The 19,791-nt window shown below is 39.1% G+C and overlaps 1 protein-coding gene and 2 pseudogenes across 3 annotated transcripts in view; 2 read left to right on the plus strand and 1 right to left on the minus strand.

The window, feature by feature from the left end:
* The window catches only part of LOC129542141 (olfactory receptor 11G2-like), a 30,789-nt gene extending 28,791 nt beyond the window's left edge, over window positions 1-1,998 (minus strand). Inside the window, exon 1 of one of the 3 annotated variants that reach the window (XR_016038337.1) lies at window positions 1,837-1,937. Coding sequence is in view for 1 of the 3 variants with exons in the window: in XM_088840131.1 (XP_088696257.1) it covers window positions 1,837-1,945 (109 nt within the window). In the remaining 2 variants the exon portion in view is untranslated. Of the gene's footprint in view, window positions 1-1,836 lie in introns of all 3 variants that reach the window. The other 2 variants (XM_088840131.1, XM_088840132.1) reach the window with 2 other exon arrangements.
* Window positions 1-19,791, plus strand: part of LOC129542138 (GTP-binding protein 10 pseudogene) — a 60,468-nt pseudogene that overhangs the window by 19,530 nt on the left and 21,147 nt on the right.
* Window positions 9,676-10,611, plus strand: LOC129542142 (olfactory receptor 11G2-like; annotated as a pseudogene).

Below are 19,791 nucleotides of genomic sequence, written 5' to 3' on the forward strand. Positions count from 1 at the left end.
TTTCAAGCACAGATAATTCAGGTTAAAACTTGGCTTATTCCCTCTGGTCTTTTTTGTTGTAAAAATTTATACATATGAGGTCATACAGCACTTAGTATTCTGCTTACATTTATAGCCTGCATTTTTCCATGTAACTAAAACTCTCTTAAATACTATTAAAGCTGCATAATACTGAGTGTTGTTTTAATATCATTTCCCTAGGGTTTTTAGGCTATTTAAAATGTTCTGGTCTTAAAATAATGCAATAAAAATCACTGGGCTTAAATTTTTGTTTAATATTAGAACATTTCCCTAGAGTAGACTACTTAAAGGAAAATTACAATGTCAAAAATATATATATATAATTCTCAGAAGTAGACTTGTTAGATTAGATATATTCTCAGAAGTAGACTTGCTAGATTAGATGGTAGTTCTATTTTTAACTTTTTGAGTAACCTTCATACTGTTTTCCATAATGGCATACCAATTTACACTCTTACCAAGAGTGGACAAAGGTCCCTTTTTCTACATACTTGATAAGCAGTTGTTATCTCTTGTCTTTTTTGATGCTAGCCATTCTAACAGGTGTGAGGTGATATCTCATTGTGGTTTTGATTTATATTTCTTTATGATTAGTGATTTTGAGTAACTTTTCATGTACCTGTTGGCCATTCATAAATCTTTGGGAAAATGCCTATTCAGGTTCTTTGTCCAGTTTTTAATTGGATTGTTTGTTTTTTCCTCTTGAGTTCATGAGTTCTTTATACATTTTGGATATTAACCCCTTATGGAGACCCCAGTTCAATTTCTGGGTCAGCAAGATCTGCTGGAGAAGGGATAGGCTATCCACTCCAGTATTCTTGGGCTTCCGTTGTGGCTCAGCTGGTAAAGAATCCATCCGCATTGCAGAAGACCTGGGTTGGGAAGATCCCCTGGAGAAGGGAAATGCTACCCAATCCAGTATTCTGGCCTGGAGAATTCCATGGACTGTATAGTCCATCGGGTCGCAAAGAATTGGACACGACTGAGCAACTTTCACTCACTATCAGATATATGGTTTGCAAATATTTTTTCCCATTCCATAGGTTGTCTTTTCATTTTGTTGATTGCTACTTTTGTTGTGCAGAAACTTTTAAGTCTGATATCATACCTCATGTTTGTCTTTGATTTTGTTGCTTATACTTTAGGTGTCATAGCTGAAAAGTCATTGCCAAGATCCATGTCAAGAAGCTTTTGTTTTCTTCTAGGGTTTTTATGGCTTCAGGACTTATGTTTAAATATTCAATCCATTTTTAGTTAATCTTTGTGATAAGTGTAGGATAGGGGTCTAGTTTCATTCTTTTATATGTGACTATCCAATTTTCTCAAATTTTTGTTGAAGAGATTGCCTTTTTTCCACTGAGCATTCTTGACTCCCTTGTCAAATATTAAATGGCAACCCACTCCAGTATTCTTACCTGGAGAATCCCATGGATGGAGGAGCCTGGTGGGCTACAGTCCATGGGGTTGCAAAGAGTTGGACACAACTGAGTGACTTCACTCACTCACTCACTCACTCACTCACTCATGGATTTATTTCTGGATTCTCCATGCTGTTCTGTTGGTCAATGTGTTTGTTTTTAATGCCAATATTATACTCTTTTGATTACTATAGCTTTGCAATATAGTTTCAAATCAGGAAGTTTGATGCCTCCAGCAGTGTTCTTCCTTCTTAAGATTGCTTTGGTGCCTTTTGTGGTTCCATACAAGTTTTAGAATTGATTTTTCTATTTCTGTGAAAAGTACCATTGGAATTTTGAGAGATTTCATTGAGTCTGCAAATTGGCCTCCCAAGTGGCTCAGTGGTAAAGAACCTACCTGCCAAAGCAGAAGAAACAGAAGATGCAGGTTTGATCTCTGTGTCAGGAAGATCCCCTGGAGAAGGCAATGGCAACCCATTCCAGTATTCTTGTCTGGATGATCCCATGGACAGAGGAGCCTATGGTCTATGGGGCTGCAAAGAGTCAGACATGACTGAGCACACATGCCTTGGTTGAATAGATTGCTTTGGTGAGTATGAACATTTCAACAATATTACTTCTGATCCATGAACATGGACCCATGGAATATTTTTCCATTTACTTGTGCCTTCTTCAATTTCCTTCATCATTATCTTATATTGATACATCAGTCTTTATTAAGAAGCCAAAAATAATTGAACAGCTGTGGTACCATGATATTCTTTTACCCTAAAAATCAACAACCAGATGCCAGTCACCAAAAGATCAGAAAAAGGAAGAAAGAAGAAGGGGTGCTGGTTATGGAATATGTGACCCCTTTCCATTGTTCATGTATTTATCATTTATCTGTTGTGATAACAGTTAAAAAACAAGTTACTTTCAAGTTTGTGATGCTCACAGGGAAATTGATCTGACCAAACTGTATCCATTCTCATCTAGAGCAGTTGTTCTCAGAAGAACTTTACTATGGATAAAGTGAAGCTTTTTTAGGATCAGAATATTCCTCAACAAGTCTGAGATGTCACAGGAATATACTTCCAGTAAGTCAGAGATTGTGCATCCAAATTGCTTTCTTTTCAAGACTCATTAAAAAAAATTTTTGTGTACCCTAGAGGGCAATCAGGACATCTCCCAGTGTTTCTTTTGTGTGGGTCCTCAGGAGAAAGAAAACACATTAAGGGGAGGGGAGAAAAAAGAGATGGATTTTCCTTAAATAATAATCCTGTCAAAGCCAGAAGTGATTGAATGCTAGGAATGTATGCCTTCTTCTGCAGACAGGACCCTTGAATTCTAGTGGAGGTTGGACATACCTCATCAGAGTGAGTGTGAATGAATCCCTCCTTTTATTCTGTCTTCCACACAACAGATTGATATTATTTATGTATTAAATGAATGAATAGATGTCTTGAGGTGGTCAGTTAATTGAGAATTTCAGTGCGTGGTATTTTATCAGTGCAAGGTGGCCAGATGGGGCAAGGCCCTAGGGTTTTTTTCTTTGATAAAATTGCCGTGAAAATGAGCATTTCTCTTTGAAATAATCCTAACATACAGGGAAATCCACTATGGAAAAATTTTTCAAATGTCTCAGACTTCAGGTTTTATTGTCTTAAAAATTCCTAAACCAGTTTTAGTCATTTGCATTGTGAATAACTCCTTGAAAGATCTCATTATTTAATATCTCCTCTGATTGTATAATTATTCTCCTAGTAGTAGAATTTCCACATGATTACTTTCTATGCCATAGATCCCCTCCAAATTCATTCCATCATTCCAAGTGCTTCCCACCCTTTCCAAATCACCTTGCTGTTTTTACTTGTAATCATATCCAGGCCACAATCACCTCAGTGATCAGTATTGTATTATTGTAGCACCATGTCCTGTCTATTGTCACCTTTATTAAAAGTGCTCATTCAAGTGAATGCTGAAAAAGATGAAAAGGTTCGGGTTGGAGGAGAGGAGGGTGGTCCATGTTACTAGCTCTTACTCATTCTAGATTGGGAAAGGGAGGGAAGCCAAGAGGGAATGAAGGAAGAATCCTATCGCAGGCAGAGGAGGGAACAGAATTCCTGAATACTCTGTCTTTCTTTAACTATCAAATATTTTAAAAACCTGGATTATTTGAAGCTGTTCTCTGGGTGAAAAAAGCTTTATCAATCCAGACTAAAGGGATGCAACTCCAGTTCTACTCTCCTAGCTTTAACATATACAAGGCAGTAAAGGATAAAGTTATGCCTGGACTTCTAAACTTTAACTAAAATGGAAATTTTCCTCATAGTGGTTTTTTTCAAGCAACCCATAAATGTCTGTTTAACAAATCTGTAGCTGAACCGCTTTGTGGAAGGTACTAAAAGAAGAATAATGACCAATAGGTTGCGGATCAGAGAAACAGAAGCATTGTATAGATAATTATCAAAAGGGGTTTAATTCAAAAGGTAAGGAATTATTAAAGTGATTATTTCAGTGAGCAAATTTCATGCGCTATTTGGGAATTCGAGTATATTTTTGAGAGATTCATTCTGAGTTATATATGATGGGATTTTAAGACATTTTTTCCATTATAAGTTAACACCATAGAAGTGCATTGAACTCATATAATTTGTTAGATTGAATACTCAGAGATAAGAATGTGTATGGAAGCTATATTTTAGGTTCAAACAGATACTTTTAAAGGAAGAATCAGATCAATGGGCTCATGTTTTGCTTATGATAACTAGGGCAATAAGTGGAGCTCACACTAAACATTTATTTACTCTAGGCTAGGTGCTTTAAGAATATGTTACATTTAATGTTTCATTAATTTCCATGGTAGATATTGTTACTCTGATTTTTAAAAATTTATTTATTTTTACTTGGAGGATAAATTTTCAATATTGTGCTAGTTTCTCCCATATATCAACATGAATCAGCCATAGGGGACATATGTCCCCTCCCTCCTGAAATTTCCTCCCACCTACCACCCCATCCCACCCCCTCTAGGTTGTCACAGAGCACCAGGTTTGAGCTCCCTGTGTCATACAACAAATTCCCACTGGCTATCTATTATACATATGGTAATGTGCATGTTTCAGTGCTACTCTCTCAATTTGTCCTACCATCTCCTTCACCCGTTGTGTTCATAAGTCTGTTCTCTATGTCTGTGTCTCCACTGCTGCCCTGAAAATAGGTTCATCAGTACCATCTTTCTAATTCCACATACATCCATCAATATATGATATTTGCTTTATGATTTACTTCACTCTGTATAATAGGCTCTAGGTTCACCCACTTCATTAGAATTGACTCAAATGCAATTTATGGCTAAGTAATACTTTGGCCACCTCATGAAAAGAGTTGACTTACTGGAAAAGACTCTGATGCTGGGAGGGATTGGGGGCAGGAGGAGAGGGGACAACAGAGAATGAGATGGCTGGATGGCATCACCGACTCGATGGACATGAGTTTGAGTGAACTCCGGGAGTTGGTGATGGACAGGGAGGCCTGGTGTGCTGTGATTCATGGGGTCGCAAAGAGTCGGACACAACTGAGTGACTGAACCAAACTGAACTGAACTGAATAGTCCATTGTCTGCACGCTCAGAGCCGGCATCGCGTCATTGTAGGGGACTGGAATGCAAAAGTAGGAAGTCAAGAAACACCTGGAGTAACAGGCTAATTTGGCCTTGGAGCGTGGAATGAAGCAGGGCAAAGGCTAATAGAGTTTTGCCAAGAGAACGCACTGGTCATAGCAAACACCCTCTTTCAACAACACAAGAGAAGACTCTACACATGGACATCACCAGATGGTCAACACCGAAATCAGATTGATTGTATTCTCTGCACCCAAAGATGGAGAAGCTCTATACAGTTAGTAAAAGCAAGACCAGGAGCTGACTATGGCTCAGATCATGAACTCCTTATTGCCAAATTCAGACTTAAATTGAAGAAAATAGGGAAAACCACTAGACCATTCAGATATGACCTCAATCAAATCCCTTATGATTATACAGTGGAAGTGAGAAATAGATTTAAGGGACTAGATCTGATAGATAGAGTGCCTGGTGAACTATGGACGGAGGTTCGTGACATTGTACAGGAGACAGGGACCAAGACCATCCCCATGGAAAAGAAATGCAAAAAGGCAAAATGGCTGTCTGAGGAGGTCTTACAAATAGCTGTGAAAAGAAGAGAAGCGAAAAGCAAAGGAGAAAAGGAAAGATAGGCATCTGAATGCAGAGTTCTAAAGAATAGCAAGGAGAGATAAGAAAGCCTTCCTCAGTGATCAATGCAAATAAATAGAGGAAAACAACAGAATAGGAAAGACAAGAGATCTCTTCAAGAAAATTAGAGATACCAAGGGAATATTTCATGCAAAGATGGGCTCGATAAAGGACAGAAATGGTATGGACCTAACAGAAGCAGAAGATATTAAGAAGAGGTGGCAAGAATACACAGAAGAACTGTACAAAAAAGATATTCACGACCATAATCACGATGGTGTGATCACTGACCTAGAGCCAGACATCTTGGAATGTGAAGTCAAGTGGGCCTTAGAGAGCATCACTATGAACAAAGCTAGTGGAGGTGATGGAATTCCAGTTGAGCTATTTCAACACCTGAAAGATGATGCTGTGAAAGTGCTGCACTCAATATGCCAGCAAATTTGGAAAACTCAGCAGTGGCCACAGGACTGGAAAAGGTCAGTCTTCATTCCAATCCCAAAGAAAGGCAATGCCAAAGAGTGCTCAAACTACCGCACAGTTTCACTCATCTCACATGCTAGTAAAGTCATGCTCAAAATTCTCCAAGCCAGGCTTCAGCAATATGTGAACCATGAACGTCGCGTTCACGTGATGTTCAAGCTGGTTTTAGAAAAGGCAGAGGCAGCAGAGATCAAATTGCCAACATCCGCTGGATCATGGAAAAAGCAAGAGAGTTCCAGAAAAACATCTATTTCTGCTTCATTGATTATGCCAAAGCCTTTGACTGTGTGGATCACAACAAACTGTGGAAAATTCTGAAAGAGATAGGAGTACCCAACCACCTGACCTGCCTCTTGAGAAACCTGTATGCAGGTCAGGAAGCAACAGTTAGAATTGACCATGGAACAACAGACTGGTTCCACATAGGAAAAGGAGTACGTCAAGGATGTATATTGTCACCTTGCTTATTTAACTTATTTGCAGAGTACATCATGAGGAACGCTGGGCTGGAAGAAGCACAAGCTGGAATCAAGTTTTCTGGGAGGAATATTAATCTCAGATAGGCAGATGACACCACCCTTATGGCAGAAAGTGAAGAGGAACTCAAAAGCCTCTTGATGAAAGTGAAAGAGGAGAGTGAAAAAGTTGGCTTAAAGCTCAACATTCAGAAAACTTAGATCATGGCATCTGGTCCCATCACTTCATGGGAAATAGATGGCAAAACAGTGGAAACAGTGTCAGACTTTATTTTTTGGGGCTCCAAAATCACTGCAGATGCTGACTGCAGCCATGAAATTAAAAGACGCTTATTCCTGGAAGGAGAGTTATGACCAACCTAGATAGCATATTAAAAAGCAGAGACATTACTTTGCCAACCAATGTCCATCTATTCAAGGCCTTGGTTTCTCTGGTGGTCATGTATGATGTGAGAGTTGGACTGTGAAGAAAGCTGATTGCCGAAGAATTGATGCTTTTGGACTGTGGTGTTGGAGAAGACTCTTGGGAGTCCCTTGGACTGCAAGGAGATCCAACCAGTCCATTCTCAAGGAGATCAGTCCTGGGTGTTCATTGGAATGACTGATGCTGAAGCTGAAGCTCCAATACTTTGACCACCTCATGGGAAGAGCTGACTCACTGGAAAAGACTCTGATGCTGGGAGGGATTGGGGGCAGGAGGAGAAGGGGACGACAGAGAGGAGATGGCTGGATGGCATCACCAACTTGATGGACGTGAGTTTAAGTGAACTCCGGGAGTTGGTGATGGACAGGGAGGCCTGGCATGCTATAATTCATGGGGTCACAAAGAGTCGGAAACAACTGAGTGACTGAACTGAATAGTCCATTGTATATATAGGATTAACCTCCAAAATATACAAAGCAGCTCATGCAGTTCAATACCAGAAAAACAAACAACCCAATCAAAAAGTGAGCAGAAGACCTAAACAGACATTTCTCCAAAGAAGATATACAGATGGCTAATACACATATGAAAAGATGTTCAACATCACTTATTAATAGAGAAATGCACATGAAAACTACAATGAGGTATCACCTAACCGCAGTCAGATTGACCATCATCAAAAAATCTACAAACATTAAATCCTGGAGAGAGTGTGAAGAAATGGGAACTCTCTTGCATTGTTAATGGGAATGTAATTTGATACATGGAGAATAGTATGGAGATTCTTTAAATAACTAGGAATAAAAATAACTACCGTAAGACCCAACAGTCCCACCACTGAGCATATACTCTGAGGAAACCGCAACTGAAAAAGACATATGTACCCCAGTGTTCATCGCAACACTATTTACAATAATACATGGAAGCAACCTAGATATTACTCTGATTTTGCAGATGCAGATATTGAAGCAGAGAGAGAGAAAGAGAGAGTCACTTGTCCCAGGTTATAAATACTGTTTTTAAAAGATCCAGGACTTCATTATAGCCCTCTTGAATTCTGATTCTTTATTCTTTTTTTAAAATTAAACTGTGATACAACTTACATTGCCTTCTTAAACAGTCACTTTGACTTTGCACTTCGGAAGCATTAAAATGTTGAGCCCTTCCTTTATTTATTATTATTATTTTTAAACTAAACCCTATATATTTAAAATGAAAATTGAGGGAAAATAGTATAAATTAATAAGGAAAGAAAAATAAGTGGATTGAAAATCTATTCTAACTAAAAGCTAAAGTATATGATATGATTTTTAAAAATAGTAGACTAGCAAACTTTGCAAATGGAACTGAAAGTGCATAGCAAATGTGAATGAAGGGCACTCCACAGAGGATAATTGGAATTAAATTAAAACAATTTAAATATTTTAAAGCACATGCTATATTCCTTAATTTAGACTGGGAATTGTTGAATTAACCTCCGGTTATTTATGAACTCTCTTTCATTTTATATCCCTGTGCTTCCCTGGTGGCTCAGTCGGTAAAGAAACAGTGCAATGCAGGAGACCTGGGTTCAATCCCTGGGTTGGGAAGATCCCCTGGAGGAGGGCATGGCAATCCCCTCCAGTGTTCTTGCCTGGAGAATCCCTAAGGACAGAGGAGCCTGTTAGGCTGCAGTCCATGGGGTTGCAAAGAGTTGGACATAACTGACCGATTAAGCACAGCACAGCCTCTAACTTAGTAGTGTAACCTCCATATTTTGCTTTCTTTGTTGTCAATTCATAGCTTCTGAAAAACCTCTAGGTTCAAACTTCTCTGGCTATTATACCCATATAAGTGAAAGTGAAAGTTGCTCAGTCGTGTCCGACTCTTTGTGACCCCATGGACTGTAGTCCATGGAACTCTCCAGGCCAGAATACTGGAGTGGATAGCCTAAACCTTCTCCAGAGGATCTTCCTGATCCAGGAATTGAACCGGGGTCTCCTGCATTACAGGCAGATTTGTTAACAACTGAGCTATCATGGAAGTCCGTACTTATATAACATAACGGTAATTTTTAAAGCAAGGTGTATTTTTCACATAATCAATTGGGAATGTAAGTTTTTTAAAAATGGAAGCATAAATAAATTAGTGTATTTATTTGATTTACCAAGAGTCTATAGTATTTTAGTTAAATAGGGAGGAGAGCTTATGGACCTTGTAGTGATTATCAAAACGATAGATAATCCACGTCCAGCTTAATGGTAGCAGTGACATTTAATGACTACATTTCTGAAGCTTATTAGTGCTACTTGAGTTAAACAAAGGTGGCCAGTTAAGGTGTTTAATGATTCATTTCTATCTCTGTTTTTCTTACAGGCTAAAATTGGAAGAAAATGTTCTAGAAGAACTATTTAAAGTGAAGTAATATTTAAGTAATATTATCAGTGGTGCTATTCTGTTTTATATCAATGTTATTTTGAGAAAAATTATTCATATTGACTAAATACTGATATTCCAGTTTATTCTCTACTTATAATGCCACTTACTTCCAATGAGAAATTGAGGCATGAAAAACTGAATAAAACAGACCCTTAACATGCACTTCTGTTTATGTCTGTGCACATTACAGGTTAGAGGAAAATGCATGTTTTGCATAACAAGAGTGTCACTGCTACCTTTCATGAATTCATCCTGCTGGGTTTCTTGTGTAGCCAAGAAATAGAGATTCTCCTTTTTGTTTTATTCTCCATCATCTACCTCTTGACCTTGTTGGGCAGCAGTGCTATTATCTGTGCTGTGTGGTGGGACCAGCAACGCCACACTCCCATGTATATTTTATTGGCCAACTTCTCATTCCTGGAGATCTGCTACATCCATTCCAATGTGCCCAGCATGTTGTTCAACTTCCTATCCAAGACCAAGACCATCTCCTATCATGGCTGTATCCTACAGTTCCACATCTTCCTCCCTCTTTGTGCCACAGAACTCTTCTTCCTGGCCCTTATGGCATTTGACAGATATGTTGCCATCTGCCGTCCATTGCACTACCCAACCATAATGACCAGGAAAGTCTGTGGAACCCTTGTGTCTGCTTCCTGGGTGGGTGGATTCTTATGGTTAGTTACACCTGCTGCTCTTATCTCCCAAGTTCCGTTCTGTGGTTCAAATGTCATTGATCACTCCCTCTGTGATCTTGGGGCGATGCTGGCCATATCATGTGTCCCTGTCCCCAGGACAGCTCTGACTTGCAGCACTTTCAGTGCTGGGATCACATTCGTCACTTGGTTCCGCACTCTTGTGTCCTGCACTCTGGGACTTCGAGCTGTGGCTCAGGTCCCCAAAGGCTCACATGGGAGAAGAGCTTCTCCACACGCACCTCCCACCTGACAGCTGTGTTCCTTCTCACGGCTCAGTCTCAATGCTGTGTGTAAGCCCAGGGGAGCCGGTCAGCCGGGGCTGCAGAAGTTCCTGACCATGTTGTGCTCAAGTGCAACTCCACTTTTAAATCCTCTGATCTGCAGCGTCAGGAATGAGGAGATGAAGGTTGCTCTGAAGAAAATTATGGGTAAACTTTAGAAATAACTCCTGAATGGGACACTTTGGTGAGCTAAACAGTCCTAACTTTTTAGGACTGTTGTAAAGAGTCAAGGAAAACTATACTTAAAAGTAATAAATGTTACTAGATCTAAAATAAATATTTCCAGAGGAGAATTTCTTAAAATTCAAAGTCTTTTCTATTATTTACTGATTGAGTGACTAGTTATTTATCTGTTTTCCTAATTTTAACTGGAGAAGACGAAGTTAAATCATATCCCCATTAAAGAGTGTTGGAGATTGAGTGAGTTAATATATGAAAACATTTGTAACAGTGCTTGGCACTCAATAAATATTTTATTATAATGTTGGTAATATATTATTATCAATAAAAATTGTACCAAAATTTATCCTTATTTATTGTTGCCAAGTATGAGTTTCAGCAGTTTCTTTTTTCCCAAACTTAAAAAATTATTATTTTTATTATTAAAGTATAGTTGATATGCAGTTTTATATTATTTTAGCTACACAAAGCAGTAATTCAATATTTTTATAGATAATGCTCAATTTAAAGTTATTGTAAAATAGCAACTATAGTTGCCTACGTTGTGCAATATGTCTTTGAAGCTTATTTAATACATAATTGTTGGTATCTCTTAATCTCCTGTTGTGCCTGTCTGCCCTTCCTTCTCTCTCTACTGGTAACCACTAGTTTGTTCTCTGTATCTGTGAGTCTGTTTCTGTTTTGTTATATTCATTTGCTTGTTTTTAGATTCCACATATAGGTGATAACATACAGTATTTGTCTCTCTCTGTCTGACTTATTAGACTGAGCATAATACCCTCCAGTCCATCAATGTTGTAGCAAATGGCAGGATTTCATTATTTTTTATGGTTAAGTAATATTCCATTAAGGAATCCCAGGTGGCTCAGTGCTAAAGGATCTTCCTGGCAATGCAGGAGAAGTAGGGGATGCAGGCTGAGTGCCTGGGTTGGGAAAATCCCTTGGAGGAGGAAATGGCAACCCACTCCAATATTCTTGACTGGAGAATCCTACAGACAGAGGAACTTGGTGGGCTACAGTCCATAGGGTTGCAAAGAGTCAGACATGATTGATTGAACACGCAGCATGCACACATTTTAGGTATATGTATATTCAGTGTTCTTGCATGGAGAATCCCAGGGACGGGGAAGCCTGGTGGGTTGCTGTCTGTGGGGTTGCACAGAGTCGGACACGACTGAAGCGACTTAGCAGCAGCAGTAGCATACATAGAATATTCATCTTCTTTATCCATTCATCTGTTGATAGACACTAAGGTTGCTTCCACATTTTGGCTACTGAAAAAATGCTGCTATGAACATTGGGTTGCGTATATCTTTTCTAATTAACATTTTCTTTTTCATCAAATATATACCAAGGAATGGAATTGTTGAAAGAGGAGAGTGAAAAAGTTGGCTTAAAGCTCAACATTCAGAAAACTGAGATCATGGCATCTGGTCCCATCACTTCATGGGAAATAGATGGCAAAACAGTGTCAGACTTTATTTTTTTGGGCTCCAAAATCACTACGGATGCTGATTGCAGCCATGAAATTAAAAGACGCTTACTCCTTGGAAGGAAAGTTATGACCAACCTAGACAGCATATGAAAAAGCAGAGACATTACTTTGCCAACCAAGGTCCGTCTAGTCAAGGCTATGGTTTTTCCAGTGGTCATGTATGGATGTGAGAGTTGGACTGTGAAGAAAGCTGATTGCCAAAGAATTGATGCTTTTGGACTGTGGTGTTGGAGAAGACTCTTGGGAGTCCCTTGGACTGCAAGGAGATCCAACCAGTCCATTCTCAAGGAGATCAGTCCTGGGTGTTCGTTGGAATGACTGATGCTAAAGCTGAAACTCCAATACTTTGGCCACCTCATGGGAAGAGTTGACTCACTGGAAAAGACTGTGATGCTGGGAGGGATTGGGGGCAGGAGGAGAAGGGGACGACAGAGAATGAGATGGCTGGATGGCATCACCAATTCAATGGACCTGAGTTTGAGTGAACTCCGGGAGTTGGTGATGGACAGGGAGGCCTGGCGTGCTGCCATTCATGGGGCCGCAGAGTCGGACAGGACTGAGCGACTGAACTGATGGTAGTTCTACTTTTTGTCAAAGTGTTTTCCAAATTGGTTGCACCAATTTACAGTCCCACCACCAGCATACAAACGTTCTTTTTGTCTATATGTTTGCCAACATTTTTGTTTCTAGACTTTTTGATGGTGGCCATGTTGTTAAGTATGAAAAGATGTCTCATTTGTTTTTTTGATTTGCCTTTCTCTGATGATTAGTGGTGCTGAGTACCTTTTCATCTACCTGTTGGCCACCTAGATATCATCTTGGAAAAATGACTATTCACGTCTTCTGTCCATTTTTAATCAGGTTGATGTTTTTTGAAATTGAGTTGTATGAGCTGTTTATATATTTTGGATTTTAATTGCTTTGTTGGTCATATCATTTGCAAATATTTTCTACCATACAGTAGGTTGTGTTTATCTTTTGTCAATGGTTTCCTTTGCTATACAAAAGTTTTATGTTTTATTAGGTCCTATTTATTTATTTTTGCTTTTGTTTCCTTTGCTGTAAGTCACAGATCCCAAAAAGATGCTTTTATGATTTATGGTAAGAGTGTTCTGCCTGTGTTTTCTTCTATGAATTTTATGGTTCTTATCTTTTAAATTATAATTCTTTTATTTTATATAAAGAAAAAGTGCCTATTTAAAACAAGTTTTGAACTTCAAAAGAAGTCTGCGTAAGTGCAAATCAAGAGGAGAATTTTTTGGCATACTCCCCTACATTTCCTTGTCTTATGAAAATAATAATAATTATCTGTTGGACAAAATTGATGAGGACTGTCTTCTGGTTCTGCCTCAGCAAGAAGCTTTCACTCCAAATTTTTAAAAGAATATTTTTGGGGGGTTTTATGTGGATCAATGGCTACCCAGGTGGCACTAGTGGTAAAGAACCTGCCTGCCAGTGCAGGATATGTGAGAGACAAAGGTTCAGTCCCTGGGTTGGGAAGATCCCCTAGAGAAGAAAATGGCAACTCACTACAGTATACTTGCTGGAGAATCCCATGGAGAGAGGAGCCTAGCAGGCTACAGTCCATAGAGTTGCACAGTCTTGGACATGACTGAAGCGATTAAGAGCCCATATGGACCAAATGAAAGATCATTTAAAAATATCTGTAAAGTGTTTGATCATACCAAAGTATGATCAAAAGATGAAAGCAACTCAAATGCTCATCAATGGATGAATGAATGAAAAAAATGTGATATACATACAGTGTGATATTTATTCAACCTAATAAAGAGTGGAAATTCTGAAACATGCAGAAACATGGATAGACCAATCACAAAACGACAAATGCTGTATGACTCCATTTATAGAAGTTTCCTGGAGTAGTCAAACTGATAGAGACAGAAACTAGAATAGTGGTCACCACCAGCTTGGGGTAAGGAAATGGGGAATTGTTGTTTAATGAATCTAGAGTTTCAGTTTTGGAAGAAAAAAGTTATAGATTGAATGGTGGTAATTGTTGCTCAACAATGTGAATGTATTTAATGCCACAGAACTGTACACTAAAAAAATTAATTGTAATGTGTCACATTATGTGTATCTTACCATAGTTAAAAATAACTTAAAAATGCAAGGCATACTACCAGTGTCAATTTTTCTGTATTTTATTATTATTGATTCACACTTCCACTGTATGCTTTTTCTGGCAGTCTCTGCAGCTGCAACCTTGTCTTTATTTTCTTCCATGATGTTGCTGTTACAACTTTTTCTCAGTAGAAAAAGCTACTAAGGGTAGGATGCATGCAAACATGCTAAGTTTCTTCAGGCATGTCCAACTGTTTGCAACCCTATGAACTGTATAGCCTACCCATCTCCTCTGTCCATGGGATTCTCCAGGCGAAAATACTGGAGTGGGTTACCATGCCCTCCTCCACGGGATCTTCCTGATCCAGGGATTGAACCCATTTCTTTTATGTCTCCTGCATTGGCAGGAGGGTTCTTTACCACTAGTTTCACCTGGGAAGCCCAAAGGGTAGGATATTTCCCTTGAAATCATGACTACATCTCCACTCCCCAACTCTAATTGTGCTTTGTCCTTCAAGGTGCCCTTTTGTCATCAAAGAGTAAACCAAAAGGGCACCTTGGAGGACAGAGCAAGGAAGTCTCTCCCCTTCTTCCAAATGTAGATTTCCGCCTCAGGAATTTCTTTCACCCTTTGTGCACATAATTGTTAGACACTGTACTAACTGACCAGGAATAACTTTAAAGAAAGGAATAATTTTGCATCTGAGATAGGTATGTAAGGGCAAGTCCACCTGAGATGTGCAAACTCTTGACACCTGAAAGAATTTTCTCTGAGGCTGCCCAGTGTTACCCACTCTTCAGGTATCCCAGGCAGAGCCTGTGTTGAATCTCAGAAATACTTCCTACCTGAGCCAACTGGATTCACCCTCCTCCACTGTGAGCCACAGTTTTGATGTGTATGAGTTCAAGGAGGAAGAGAGCGCCTCCTCTGTTTCTATTCTCAGGACACGTAAGGCTAAAGCAGAGCTGTCCAATAGAAATAGGTGGGCCACACACGCAAACAACATGCATAAGGTACATTTTTCTAGTTACCACATTAAAAAGAAAGAGTAAATTTCATTTTAATAATCTATCAGCCTAAAACATCATTTCAACATGTAGTCAATGTAAAATTATTAACCAGATATCTTGCATTCATTTTTTTCATCCTGCAAACTGGGGTGAATTTTATATACATTAACAGCATGTTTCAGCTTGGATTCACATTTCGGGTGCTCAGTAGCCACATATAGCTAGTGGTTACCATATTAGACAGTGTAGCTCTTGGCTTCCTGCATCCTCCTTTGTAATGAAAGTGGGTGGAAGTGTGGTAAGTTAAGATTAGGAGGTTAGGAGCTTTCATAAGTAACTTTAGATAAATGACTTATTGTGTTTTCTTTACTCTCCCTTCCTCTTTGTCCTCTTCCTCTGAAGGGAGGCTGAAATTCAAAACATAACTTTTAGAGAAGAGAGAGGAATAAAAACCTTGAAGTGGCAAAAGAGACAAGGAGGGCTGCCAGTAAAGTCAGGTCAGGGCCACTTTGAGAAAAATAGCACAGTGGAATTGTATTGATGTTTCCCACAGTGATGGTTGTAGAAAGGGGTTGGTAGGGAGGGAGAAGAGGCTAACTTATTAGGAGATGCAAGAGTTTACGGCCTCCTCTTTAGTCTTGCTGATGGTGGTATATAGACCAGAGGATATGCCTTTTTATACAAAGAACTAAGAGGTCTAAATGTTCTAAGTAGTACATTTGACATTGAGATGCATAGGTGTTCTGGAGGAACTCTTGACTTGTGGGGCCACAGATGTGTTAACAATTCAATTTAAAAAAAAATTGTTGAGAGAGAGGAATGCATAAGGTGCCAGAGCACAGAGCAGTGTTGGACTAAGAGTACAGGTTTGGGGGTGTAGGTGGGAAGTGCCAGAAAAGTGCTCACAGAGAAGCTGATGTTTCAGCTGAGTTTTGAATGATGAGTTGGAAGTTTTCTAGATAGAAGTCAGGGAATGATGGTGGTTGGTAATGTTACAAACAGTAAAAGAAGCATATAGAACATTCCTAATATATAACTGAATTACACAGTGAGTGTGGGGCTCCTGAAAGGAGATGAACTTAAACATGCAGAAAGTTAGATATGCTAAAGATGTTGAACTTGATCCCATAGGTGGGAAGGAAATATATAGGGATAGAAAGCAAAAGAGATGACAAGATTTGCATTTTAGAAAATCTGGCATCTTTAAGTTTAGGTATTATTCTGTTTAATGCCAAAAAACAGCTTCTTCTCTCACCAAGTATGTCATAAGCTATCAGGTTAACTTTAAGGAGAAGATGAATTCAAATTAATTTCATTATCTCAATCTTCTGAGAATTTCACAATTCCCCTTAAAAATACTGCTGATGTCTCAGAGTGTTACAGAGTCAAGTTAGTAACAGATCCAATGAGTTCTGAAGGATCATATACCCCCAATGCGTGCACATTGAAATAGCATGAGAATTGCCTTGGTTCTATAATGGCTTGTGAATAGTTAATACAGTTCCCCAGGTCTTTATTTGGGGGGATCACTAGCTCTGTGTTCTTGAGGATCTAGAATGTTTGAATGGTAGCCATTGGGTCACCTTAGAGGAAAAGATAGACTTAAGGGTATGTTCATGTTCTCTCAGTTGACGTCGACATAGATCATCACACTGGAGGCATGAAATAGTGTTGCTACACTTATTTATAAAGTCTGGTTTGAAGAAACAGGCTAGCAGCACAGTACACAGCTTTGGTGCTAAGAACAGAGGGAAAGGTAACGTTAATGAAGAAAGTCCTGGAACTTTTTGGAGGGCAATGTGACCAAAATTTAAAATATATTCACTGTATGACTCAAAATTTTTGTTTTTCTGGATTTGTTTTTCATATACAGTTTCCTTAATTTCTCCCTGTTATGGTAAATTAGAAAGTTGGATGGAATTATTCTGTACATATATACACTATGATACAGTTGTCGGCTTAAAAAATATAGCCACAACCTGAAAGAAGACAGTTATTTTATTTGGTGGGAATGTTTAGGACTCAGAGCTCAGGAGACAGGCAGGAGGGGAACAAAGGGAGCAGGCAGTTTGAAAGCATTCTATGTATGGGAAGAGGCAAGCCTCTGGGCTCACTGAATTCATTCCTTTCATATGCACCTCAGCTATCCCAGGCCAATCCTGCTTCCTGGTTCAACTTGCTTCTTGCATTTCCCCTGCCCCCCAGCACCCCTACCCGCACCTCAGCAATCATTGTAAGGGTGGCAGCATTTTCTGGATTACAATTTTAGGAGTCCTTATTCACAGGGAGGCCTGGCGTGCTGCAGTCCACGGAGTCACAAAGAGTCAGACACAACTGAGCGACTGAACTGATTTCACATTTTGAGGTCAGATTCACATTTTGAAGAAATAGGCTGTGACATTTCTTGTTTATTAACATGGCAGGAGATATTTTCATTTCACATAGTCAACCATGGATTGATTTCTTTATATATTTATCAAAATATAAATATTTGATTCAGTCAGTTACATTTTGGTTCTCCAAACAAAGTTCTTTTGTAGTGGGTCGCTTGAAAGATGTTTATTTACTACTCATTTAAATCCCAAACAGGTATTCCTACTCCACAGGAGACTGTTCTTCATGTGATGATTCTGGAACTTAGGTTTTTCCATCTTGGGCTTTGCCATCTTCAAAACTCAGTTTCTTGGGTCAACATGCTCAATCACATCAGAGATCGTCAAGGATTTTGTATGGGTAAGGCCTGAAGTATTGCACATCAGCTTTAAATACATCATAACAAGTATGCACACCTATGCTGCAAGGAAGGCTTTGAAAAAAACTGTTGAGTTGAAGAAGAGAAAATGGATTTGTTGCAGTTATGGACAGGACTGAGTGACTGAACTGAACTGAACTGATACAATTAATGTCTCAACTTCTTGGTTGACCAATACCTATCTTGTTTGACCTATATGTGGAAATAAGGAGTTTTGTAAGGAATAGAGACAGCTCTGTGGGATAGGCTTGTGTGTGTGTGTGTGATTTCCTCAGTTCTGTCTCATCACAACAAAAATTTGAAGTGATGGACCAACATTACAGCCCTCGGATAGACCGTGTCACAGCTCTTGGACAGATCAGTGTTACAGCTCAGTTTTATTTAGAAAATAAAGGAAAATACATCCTTGAGCTGTGATGGAATGCCGACCCAAAAGACTGAAGAGAAAGAGAGAGACCCCCAGTCCTTTGGCTCCTCTTTTTATATGTTTTTCTCCTCCCCCTGGGTCTGCCCTATGTAGATTGAGCTAGCCAGGAGTGCTGTTTGTTTTCCCTGAGGTCCTCACTCTGGTCCTTGGACCTTCCTTTGTTTGGGGGCCTTTCCCTTCTTTGTCTTTTAGCCACCACCCTTCTGGACTCCTTTTTCCTGTTTTAATACTTAACAGGCTCATTTTGGATTTAGTGGATGAGATCTTTAAATTGCATTTGGACCACAAGAATGGGAAACTCTAGGTCTAACAAAGGTTGAAGGTAATGGTACATATCATGTCAAAAACCTTTGTTAGCTAAGAAGTAATTTATAAAGTTAGGAGACACAGCTCTTGAGGGGGCAATAATGTGTGAGCCTAGAACACTTGGGTGTGTGTGTTTGCACGTACGTGTGTTTGCACGTGAGTCTACATATAAGCGTGTGCACACGCATGGGGTTTTTATCTCCAGTTTGATCATCACTGAAGATGAAACGTTCTTGAGTCTGTATGATGCTTATTAATTGCTTCCATTGCTCCTGGGGTTGAGATCTCCAGAGACAGGCTTCAGAGTCTGGAAGGAATAAATAATGAGAAGCAGAGAGATTTGTGGTATATTCTACTCTCTGAGTAAAACCTGAAAGGAATCTTTGTGAAGAAAGGTACCTGAAGATGTTTTACAAAGGAGTTGACACCTTGGACTCCTGGGAAGCATGAGGATAAATGTATATGGGCATATGGAACAGTCACTTATTTCCTATGTCTTGATGTCCATTTTATTTTGTATATTAACATGAGAAAGCATAAATTTTCATGATTGCTTTCATTTACAAATACTGTTCCTATTACAAAAATCTTAATAGACGTGGAATTAACAATTTTTTTGTCAAATTGTCATTTTGTGTTTTACAAGTTGTCTTCAAAAGAACTGTATTTTTAGCAGACAGGAAAATGGAAACTTTTTTCTTGAAGACTTGGGCAATAATGTAGATGAGTCTCTTGTCTTCTGTTCTCTTTCACACGGATGACAACATAGCAAATCAACACCCATTTTGTGTGGCTTGTGAGAGAAGAAAACTTTGTAAGTAGAAGCTAATTTACTTAATGAAATATGGAGATTCAAAAGAGTCAAAAGAAAATGGGACTGGGGAATCAAGTAGGATTCTTTACAGTCTAAGCCACCAGGAAAGCCCTCTGAGACATACCCAAAGACAAAAACAGGAGTGTCTGTTCAGTGGGTTGGTCTATGGGAACTGAAGGGCTCTGAGCATGTGTCTATTGTGCTGAGGGTGGCTGTTTGCTCCGAGGCATCCCAGGTGAAGGACAATCAGAAGACAGCTAAAGAGTATTAC

The sequence above is a fragment of the Moschus berezovskii genome, chromosome 9 (genome assembly GCF_049115385.1).
Source record: "Moschus berezovskii isolate FMDL1 chromosome 9, NW_MosBer_1.0, whole genome shotgun sequence".
Taxonomy (NCBI): domain Eukaryota; kingdom Metazoa; phylum Chordata; class Mammalia; order Artiodactyla; family Moschidae; genus Moschus; species Moschus berezovskii.